The following is a 10533-nucleotide window of genomic DNA, read 5'->3' as shown; positions in this document are numbered from 1 at the left end:
GTTTCGGTTAGCCTGTACCCACTGGAGCCTCAGATTTATTTTCTTGGATGAAAGGAGTTAAGTCCAACTTGGTCTTCTGCTGTTATAGTCCATCCACTGAGGTCAATGGAGAATGGATAGACTGGTTGAAGATGCACAGGAGTCAAGATGTTATGCATCTCCAACCAGTATATCCATTCTCCATTGACCTCCCTCATCTGCAAGGTTTTTCTGTCTTTCATGCAGAGCTGCTGCCCGCTGGGTCAACTCTAGAGACTGTTGTGTGTAAAAATCCCTGGAGATCAGACACCAACAATCATGCCATGGTCAACCTCACTGAGATCCCCATTCTGGTGTTTGATGTACAAATATTAACTGAAGCTCTAGACATGTGCCTGCATGATTTTATGTGTTGCACAACCAACCACATGATTGGCTGGTTGAATAATTTCATGGATAAGCAGGTGTTTCTAATAAAGTGCTTGGTGAATGTATATTCTGTATAAGTAACGTCTCTGTTTCTGTCATAGTAGTAAATAAGAGATCGCCATTACAACATAATGACAAAGATTTGCAATTGGCTAAAGATGGAAATTCTGACTATTTTTAGTGAGACAGATCATTTGGCTCAGCTCAGCAATAAGATTGTCTCTTTTGGCTACCAAATGGCTTTTCATACAATACAGTACACTTTCATACAGTATAAATCAGCCAAAATTAGCAATATACAGTACCAGTCAAAGGTTTGGACACACTTTCCCATTGATGTGAATGGGAAAGTGTCACAGTAATAATCACAGGTGATTGGTCGCAAGTCAGTGCATGTAGTACGAAAATATCATCCCATTATTCTGTTTAGTGAGGATTAAGAAAGAAAGAAAGAAAGAAAGAAAGAAAGAAAGAAAGAAAGAAAGAAAGAAAGAAAGAAAGAAAGAAAGACATCGGCTCACATTCTTCTCTGACTAGTTCAAGACCGTCACATGATTGCAATTGGCTGTAATATAACTATTTGTCCCACTCCCAACATATGATAATGAATTCATGTTTTTAACTGCAACTAATTGATTTTGTTGTTGTGTTTAATCTGTTGTGTGGTCTGTGTTGTTGTTTCTGTATTCCTGCTGTAAACTAAGTGCCCTTTTTGGACAAAAAAATAAAATGAATCTGAATCTAAATCCCTCAGTTTTTTGTTTGTGCCACCTCAGACCATTAAAAAACGACTTTATGCATAGGTCGTCCGTTAACCATAACAACACAATTACCACGCCTTTGACATCCCTTAGCTATCGTTTCCTAAAGTTTCATTTCTACTCAGGTTCCCATCAAGATCCTCCCAGTGTCTAGCAGTGTGTCCTCTGTGCTCACAGGGGTTCCCTCTCGTCAGTCACGCCTCTCCGCAAATCAAATTAGTGAGCGGGGGTGAAGAGGCGGGACATAGCGCACATTAAATGAAGCCGCAGCAAAGTGTGAGACGATAGACTTGTAGACTGTAGGTGACCCGTATCTACTTACTGCTCAGGAGAAGAAGGACTTCCGACGCCTCTTAAAAATACAGGTATTTATTCCGTTAGCAGGTTATTTCATGTGACGCATTGCTGTAATGTTAAAGCAAATAGTCTTTTAAAAGAAACACCAAACAGTGTGACGTCGTAACAGTGTCGTTAAACGTTTAATCGTGTTATCAACAGCTCAATACGCCATTTACAGATTAAATTAAAGAGTTTAGTATGTGTGTACACGTGTATTTTAAATATAAGTATACGTAGCTACGCAACAGGCTTCCAGAACTGATGATGTAATGCATTTATTCACCTTACAGACATTAACAAGGAATCACTCCAAAACAAACCGCTGACCATTATGGCTCTGGACGGATGTGGCCTCCTCTGCAAATACACCCTCCTCATTTTCAACCTCATCTTCGCGGTAAGTGTGTTAAACTGCAACACTACGCAGTTTTGAGAAAAACAAATAAGACACCAAAATGCATTTATTTTTCTTGGAAAAGGCTAATTATGTTTGTTTTACTAAGATATCTCCGGGGATAATGCGTAATAAGGACGTGTGGGTTTTTTACTAAGTCAAAGTTGTTACAGTGTAGTTCGGTAAGATGCACATGGGTGTTTCTATTGTTGGATTGTTGTTTCGTTTCTGCAGAACATCCCAGCTCAAGTTACCCTTCTTACTTCCCTTTCTCACAATGAACAGTAGCAGTTATTGCTTAATGATGCAATATCCTCACACAGTCTGCTTTTATATGACACAACTATTACACAAGATGAAAGAAAACAGAAAGAGAAATCACACTTATTTATTTATACTCTTTTTTAACCTGTTATTTTTGTTGTTTGACAGGAGTTTTTATCCTAAATGTTTGCTTTTGCTTGCCTAGCTGCCCTACATTCTGCACATTGACATTTCCGTTTGGCATGTAATACATCTGGTATTATCAAAAACAAAGTTCCTTCCTTTTTAAACCACATTAAGAATGTGAGGTGAAAAAGATGTAATGTACAAAGGTTGCTGATGTTGTTCCACATTCAAACTGGTTCCATTTCCTGTTTTGCAGGTGGTAGGTTTTGCCTTCTTAGGCCTCGGTTTGTGGCTGAGATTCAGCGACAACACCAGAGGCATCTTTGAAATAGATGCCCTCAACTCGACTGCATTTGTTACGGGTGAGTGAACTTGTGTCCCCTTCACCAGCCCAGCAAAAAAAAATGCATGGTGATAATTTAGATTTTGATTATGTGTTTAGTAACTTTCTTTCTATTCTTTCCTATTTTCAGGTGTGACGGTGCTGATAGCTATGGGTGCAGTGATGCTGATTGTGGTGGCGTTTGGAGACTATGGCGCCTGCAACGAGAAACGATGCTCTCTGCAAGTGGTGAGACTTTTTTTCTTCCTCACACAGTCATTTCCTTTTAAATTGAGGCTGTAGCCAAGTTTTTGTATCCTGTTGTGTGAGTACAATAGCCTGTCCTACACAATGGAGGTACTGTGTCTACTATTGAAATCCAAAATTAACTAAGTTTTTTCCATTATACATGCATTAGTCGACAGATAACAGCTGCAGAGTTCAAGGACAAAATAATAGAAGCAGCAAATGGGAAAAGCTCATCTCTCATTTTCCTGAGCTCTCAGTTCTTATGTTTCCTAACTTTCCCTCTAACATGATAGTTCGGCAGTCAGAGAAATATTGCAAAAGCAACAAGGTTCGGATTGTACATTTTATTTTGTCTGCCCACATTGTCGGAGCTTGCAAAAGTCGTACTTGCATCAGATTTTACACAAGCTGCTCTGGAAAAACGCCAAATAACCGCTATTCGTCTAAATAGCATCCAAAAGAGGAAGCATTCAGACAGTCAGAGATCTATTTTTACACATGTAAGTAGAGAGGATTAACAGGTGTGAGTACAAATGATCATCAGTCTGTAGAAGTTTTTGATACATCCGACACACTCGTCAAAAGGAGATACTAGTGTGGAAGAATTTTGTAGTAATTGTTTCTTTACAGAAATGACACATTTTGAGGAGGTAGTTTGGTAATGCAAGTGACTTCTTTTAAAAAGCAAATTAAAAAGAAACTATGTTCAACAAAGTCTCTTAAAATTCAATTTGTATGTGTGAAAGAAAATGATTATCAGACATGACAAGTTTTCATAGTGAGTACAAACACTACATTTGCTTAAAGGCTAAATTGTCAAACAAACCATTAAATAATTAAGGAGACTAAACTGCTTTCTTTCAGAGACAGAAGCCCATTTTTAATTCAAGGCGAAATGTTCAGTGTTATCTGCAGTCTTAGCACAACTGAGCAAACTGAGAGAGTTGTATTGCTCATATTTATCACTCATGTTTTTAAGAAAAATTGGCTGACATCACTTGTTTGCACTTTAAATCAATACTGACTATAAAAAGTCATGCAGTTTTTTAGAAAGTAGTCATTCTTAAATGAAATGAACTGGAGCACAGTTATAGATTTGCAGCCTTTAGTAGTGCAAACAGGTGCAGTTTGGCACCGCTGTGTCTTCACCACAGTCAACATGGGCAAAGACACAAGACAAACACAGAGTCAACCCAATAATACGGTGGGTGCACAGTTGTCACTGTATAGCTGGTTGAACCGGATTTCAAATCTATTAAACACAGGATGCAAGGGTGTCAAAAATCAAGTTCAAACGAATACCAAATGTCACACAATTCATTTGAATGTATTAAAAATATTTGCGCCCCCCCCCCAAAAAAAAAAGTATCATAACGCCAGGTTCAGACCGGGGTTAGGGTTAGGGAAATTCTCGCGCTTGCCACAGCCCTTCGGTTCACACCAGACGCTTATTTCTCCGTGCCGGTCGGCAAGGCTGTTGTCACACTTGGAGCTGTTTTTTTCTCACTGTCTCTCTCTACGTGTGTATGACACCCCACCCCCACCCCTAATAGCCCACTCTTACCCCTTTCACACCAAAGCAGTTCCAGTGCTTAATTTGGAACCAGTTTTCCTGTTCACACAGACAAAGAACTGGCTCCAGGCCAAAAAAAAAAAGGTTCCAGAGTGGCACCAGGTCTTTGCTGGACTAGAAGAAAGAACCACTTACGTTAGGGGGCGGGGGGCGGGGTTATTGAGACCAACCACAACAAACAAGACAGCTTCATTTCATGTTTGTCTGAATGTAAAGTGAAGCTTCATGTTTTTACTGGACAGAAGAACAGAACATTATTTTACACACATAGACAGGGTATTTCATCACATCATGTTCGAACATCGCATAAAAAGAGATAGTCCTAGTAGAAGAAGAAACTAAAGATCACTCATATTTCAAAGCTAACAATCAAGTACAAAAGGTACAATTACTGCGTTTCACCTTGTGCTTAAAACCACTTCTTCCTTTTTGTGGTTCAGTTTCACAATTATTATAGTCCCTACAGCCTGCAGACACAGACTAGTGTCAGTAGTTTCAGTAGTGAAACTTCAAGATTTAACCACAAACGGTTTCTCGGTTTCATTTTGGGGAAACCCCCACAACACACCTGTGGGGAAAATAACCAATGTGAGGGAGGAATGAGGAATGGAAAGAGGGTCTCTTAGTAACGCAGAGATCTCTGAATATCTGAAATTCTGCACATTTGACCCTTGTCTTTATTTGGCACTCAGCAAGTCCTTGTTTTCATTCATCACCTTATCAGTGGGCGGCAAAATGCATGCTCCTTCATGCACTCATTTTAGTGTGGTGTGCAGTTTTATCCTCAACAATGCAATAATAAACTATCAAACAGCGGGGTTAAAATATGTTGCAGAATCAAACATTATCATTTTCTCGAATGTGTCTTTCTCTCTTTTCCCCCTGATCTTTAATGGTTTTATCTCATAGCCTTTTCTCGGGGTCCCTTTGGGAGGGTCCAGAAGCATTCCTTAACTGTTACATAGCACAAAGGACTGTACTGTAGGATGGAGCAAGCTGTGACGGAGATGAAAAATCAGATTTTCAACGCATAAATGTAATGGAGCAAAGACTTAAGCACAGCAACAAATTGCACCAGTTTATATCAATTCAACCAGAGGAAAACCTCGGCATATCTATCACTGCAATTAGCAAACCCTAGTATTTTGTTCATGAACAGGCAGCGATGTTGTGAACAAGAGGCTGATTTCAGGCGCTAGGCAACTGATAAGAAAGTAAATTGTCTGCTTCTATATAGTAATTCATGAAATGTATCTGCCTGAACACGTGGTAAAAGCTGTAAATGATAGTTATTGCACTCAGTCAAGAGTAGTTTTATAAGTTATATGCTTCAGTGGACGGTGAGGTCTACATTTTACCTCCATTTTTTTAGGAGAGGCGCTAACTATATTGTTATGGCTTTAAGGCTGTGATATGCTGTTTGTTTAACTGATTATTAACCTTTTCTCATCTGATCTATCCAAAGCATTTGACGCAGAGAACAGTTTGTTCAGATTTTAGGTTGACAAAGCAGATTTACAGTTTGGTATGCACCACGAGTCCATTCTAGAGCTGCTATTATGTCTCATTTATATAAATCATTTACCAGATACGTTCAACATAATCTCTCTCTGAATGTTTGCAGATGATACCACCTTGGTTCTGTCACACTCAAATGATCAGTCATTGATTAAAGATGCTATCTAAAACTAAAACAAGAAACCTATATTTCTTGGAGTAATAATTGACGATAACCTGAACTGGAGAGAACACATTGATTATGTTAGTCAATGTAATGTATATAATAGAAAAAATAGGCTATTTTGTTATTAAGCTAGTACATTTCCCACAACTCTCCACAGAATCTTTCTTCAACAAAAACGCTTGCTCAGGATTACAACCCGCTCAAATCTTTGCTCTCCAGCAGCTCCTCTATTTCAAACTTTCCAAATATGTACCTTTTAATATGTATACAATTCAAGGAAGGAAATATATTTTTAGATCATTTTAGATCTTATTTTAAAACTAACTCTTAGATTGACTCTTACTCAGATAATCATCTGATATTCATCTTCCCAAACATCTGACAACAGGAGGTCAGCTCTTTTCATGTAGTTCACATTTCTTTACCCCTAAAGTCCTTTAGAACATATTTTTAAAAAGGCTTTAATGTTTGTTTTATAATCCTATTTGCTTTTTAATAGTCTGACCTTGTTTTTCTTTTATATTTAAGTGTAGTATTTAGGTAGAGGTAATCAATACACCCACCAGGCTTTTTTCCTCTCCATAAACATTGATTTTTTTCTTTCTTGTTTGTATTTATTTGTTTGATTTTAACCTGTGCAAATAAATATACTCAAACTCATTAAGGTCTTACATTTATGTTTATTTACCTCTTTCTCTTCTTTTAGTTCGCTGTCCTTCTGGCCATTCTGGCTGTTGCTGAAGTTGCCATTGGAGTGCTTGCCTATTCAAGGAGTGATGAGGTGAGAGGGGTGGAAGAGAACAAGAGGATCAAAAAACTGGGATTAAAATATATGTTTAAAAAAATCAATTACTGTGTATGATCTTGACTGTTTTATTTTTCATTAAGGTTGGGCTGCAGATTACGGAGTTCTACTCCAGCTTGTATGCTCTGTATTCGGCTAGTGGAGACCCAGCCCTTGGTATCACTCTCACATTCATCCACAAAATGGTAAGTGCAAACTCTTACCTATTCACTCTGATGTGTGAAAAGCTGTTTAACTTTGTCTCAGTGTGTTTCTTAATGTTTTTCTCATTTGTGAACTTGATCCTTCCTCTGTACATTCATGTGTAGTTTATTAGTGATATAATGTCAAATATGATGTTTTTTGATTCAATTGTGAGGCTTTGTTGAGTGATATTAATCTTGTTGTTCTGTTCTGTAGCTTCACTGCTGCGGAGTGACAGGAGTCCCCATAATAGAGCTGGCTAAAAATACCTGCCCCAAACCAGATGGGATCTTTGAGCACTTGGTCATGCCTGTAAGTTGGTGCCAAAATCAGGGGCCATTCTAATAAATATGGTAACAGAGTGTATTTAGTGTGCAAGCCTTGGTGTTGAGTTCATCTTTGAGGTTTATGTGTGTTTGCTCAAAACAGTGTTAGTTGACATTAGTTTAACAAATGAATCTATAGTAGTGGAAATTGAATATGCTGTATTTTTCAGAATCTGGGTTAGCTAGTGTCCATGTCCCAGGGAGCTCACAGTGTCTCCTGTCTTCATCTGATTACAGAACTGTCCTGGGATCATCCTGGATGTGTTTAACAGCAAGGCACCACTGGTGATGGGTATCTTCATTGGAACTGGAGCTCTTTTGGTAAGCAAATATGCACATTTCCATACCACATTTCCATATATTATGGCTATTTACTGAACAACCCGTATTTTATTTTTTTTTAAAGAAAAAAAAGAATCACACCGACCCATTTTCATAAACAAATACTGTTTGCAACTCATTACAGCTACAATTCATCATCATGAATTGCAAGAACATGATAAACCCTGGAAATAGGATTCTTTTTAAAAATTGATGATTAAAAGACAAACATCAGCATGCTAACATGCTCATAATGACAATGCTAACATCCTGATATTTATCCTGTATAATACTTACCAGAATTACCATCCTAGTTTAGCCTGTTAGCATGTTGGCTAGTTAGCATCAAACACAAAGCACAGCTGAGGTTGACAGGAATGTCAGGAGTTTGCAGGCATTTTGTTATAAGCAAAAAAGTCAACCTGACGGTAGCGCTAGTAGAGAAGTCAGGGGATCATCTGTCAATAGGATTTATCCTCTGAGGAAGATAAAAGTCTGAACGTAATTTGATAGCAATCCAGTTTTTGAGATATGTCAGTTTGGACCAAAGTGTTAGACTGACATTACATCTATGGAGCCACATGCAGAAAAAAACGACAGAAAAAAAGCTTTTAAACAACACTTGAGGTACCCAAAATCATATTTTGAATCATTCTCGCCACAACCCTTTCCTTGTTTACTTCAAAATGCTTTGTTGTCATGTTTGAGTGATAATTATTGGTGAACAGTATTAACATTATGTTTAACAGCACTGAATGACCATCAAAACACAGTACTGACGAAAAGTGAGACTGCTGTTTTGGTGGAAAATAACTTCCTCATTCAGTTGCAGGATTATAGACCAGCTTAATTTTGTCTTTTGCTCTTATTGTTCGTCAAGTTAATGACAGTGTTCTAATGGCTGTGCACTCTGTTTCTCTTTGGTCTAAAACCCCTTCATTCTCCTGAATCATTGGTTCCCAAAGTTCATAGCTTTGATTTGCAGCACAACCCTCTCTGCAAAGCTTCGTCAGTCCGCCTCATCTGCTCAGTATATCATCCTGACTCAATCCCCTGCAAACCTGGCTACACCTCTGCCACTTCAACATCAATCTGTCTCCACTTTGTACCCCCATCTTGACCAAGATCCAGTCGTCTTCACCCCTTTCACTGTGGCAAACATCCCGGTGGCTCAGGCTTAGTGCCCCGTCCTCACAGTTTTCACTCTCACTCTCATCCTGTCTTTTTATTCCACAATGCCCTGGCTTATAGAATACAAATGCAAGTTTTCATCCATTTATTTTTTACCTCTACTGTTAACTCAGTTTTACTTATCAATTGCGAAGGCTACAATCATTTAAAGTAAATCAACTTGTGATGAGCTGATGAGACAGGTTCAAGCACAGAAGGCACACCTTCATCACCAGCTAACTCCTGGAGGGCTCCTCACATCACAAATGAGTTAAAGGCAGTTTACAAGGTTGAATTCTTTTAGGTATCTACTTGTTCCTCATTCTCTTTCTCTGTCTACTTGTTCCTCATTCTCTTTCTCCCTGTCTTGTTCTGCACTAGCATCCTTCTTTCAGTGGCTGTGCACAAATTGATAGCAGGGAAAGGGAAGTGCAACCTCTCCTTTTCACGCTCTCTCATTGTGTGGCTGTGGTTTAATCCTGGAGGTGATAAGAGGAGTAGCAAGATGTTCACTGCACAGCTCTTTGTCCCATCCCTGCCCTTTACTTCCCCTCCACCCTCTGTGTCTGCATGACAGATTATTGCCCTGGTCTGCTCCAGTATCCTCCTGCAAAAGCTCAAGAGATCACAGGAGGAAATCACTGCGTACTACAACAAAGTGTATTAAGAAGAGGATTCAAATTTCAACCCTGCTATCGTCTTCCTCCTCAACGAAGACCACTGCTGGAATTTTGGCTCAACCAGCAAATCAAGGTTTACAGATTTTTCTCTGTACGTGAACTACTGATTTTAGTAGTTTTACAATTGAAATAGAAATATGTTAAAAATGCATGATTATGTCCTAAAACATTGCATTGTTCTAATAATGACCCATTGTGACTAATTGAAAAATAATGTATTTGTCAAGAGCTGTTGACAACTATCAATATTTCATTGTGCCTTAAAAAAAATTATGCAGGTGAAATGGATGTTGCTTATATTTAGCTATTATTCACCCAGCTAGAAACTGTCACAGCTGGACAGCATTTGCACACTAGTCTAACAGGCCTCTGGATCACTGTTACTGTACGATAAGTTATCGAGGACGAGAGCAACATGTTCATTTAATTACGAATGCAGCAGGAAGGAGAACAAGAGACTCCTTATTTCTATCAAAGCTCCATATTTCTGTTTCACATTTCAGCAGTTATTAGAATATGCAGTGTTTTTGATCATCATGGTGGCAGCTTTGTAACATGGTTACTAACGTTTTGTGCTTTTGTCTGTTGCTGCACGTGGAAAAGTTGCATACACTGAGTGGTGTTTTGTGTGACCCCACAGCCACTGGTGAAGGTCTTTGTGTTCAAATTAATGCATACATGCAAAAGGGAACTTTTTTTTTTCAAAAATCTAAGCAATTGTATTATTTCATACGTTTTTACAAGTGTGCCAGGGCATTTGGCTGCAGTTAGTTTCACTGTTTTGTCACTGCTAATTTCTATTCTGTAGAGCTGTAGTGTTACATATGGTAGTGTGTTTGTACATTTTTTCTATTCATGTTGTGTCAAAAATGACTACACAGACTGGCCACAAAATAAAGGAAAGGGCATTCTAGAGTGTGACAAAAAA

The 10533-nt window shown here is 38.5% G+C and overlaps 1 protein-coding gene across 2 annotated transcripts; it reads left to right on the top strand.

The window, feature by feature from the left end:
• Positions 1-1400: 1400 nt before the first annotated feature.
• zgc:65811 (uncharacterized protein LOC393524 homolog) lies at positions 1401-10307 on the top strand. Of its 2 annotated transcripts, none has more exons than XM_062437955.1 (9): positions 1401-1534; positions 1799-1905; positions 2549-2654; positions 2766-2863; positions 6827-6901; positions 7009-7110; positions 7325-7420; positions 7672-7755; positions 9503-10307. In XM_062437955.1, the coding sequence occupies exons 2-9, from the start codon at positions 1840-1842 to the stop codon at positions 9590-9592; spliced, it is 717 nt and encodes a 238-aa protein (XP_062293939.1). In that variant the 5' UTR covers positions 1401-1534; positions 1799-1839; the 3' UTR covers positions 9593-10307. The 2 variants fall into 2 exon arrangements, with proteins under 2 accessions (XP_062293939.1, XP_062293938.1); XM_062437954.1 differs by having other exon boundaries at positions 8721-10307.
• Positions 10308-10533: the final 226 nt, after the last annotated feature.

This window comes from Scomber scombrus, chromosome 18 (assembly GCF_963691925.1).
Source record: "Scomber scombrus chromosome 18, fScoSco1.1, whole genome shotgun sequence".
Classification (NCBI taxonomy): domain Eukaryota; kingdom Metazoa; phylum Chordata; class Actinopteri; order Scombriformes; family Scombridae; genus Scomber; species Scomber scombrus.
The sequence above is the reverse complement of the archived record's forward strand: the minus strand, read 5'-3'. Positions and strand labels throughout refer to the sequence as shown.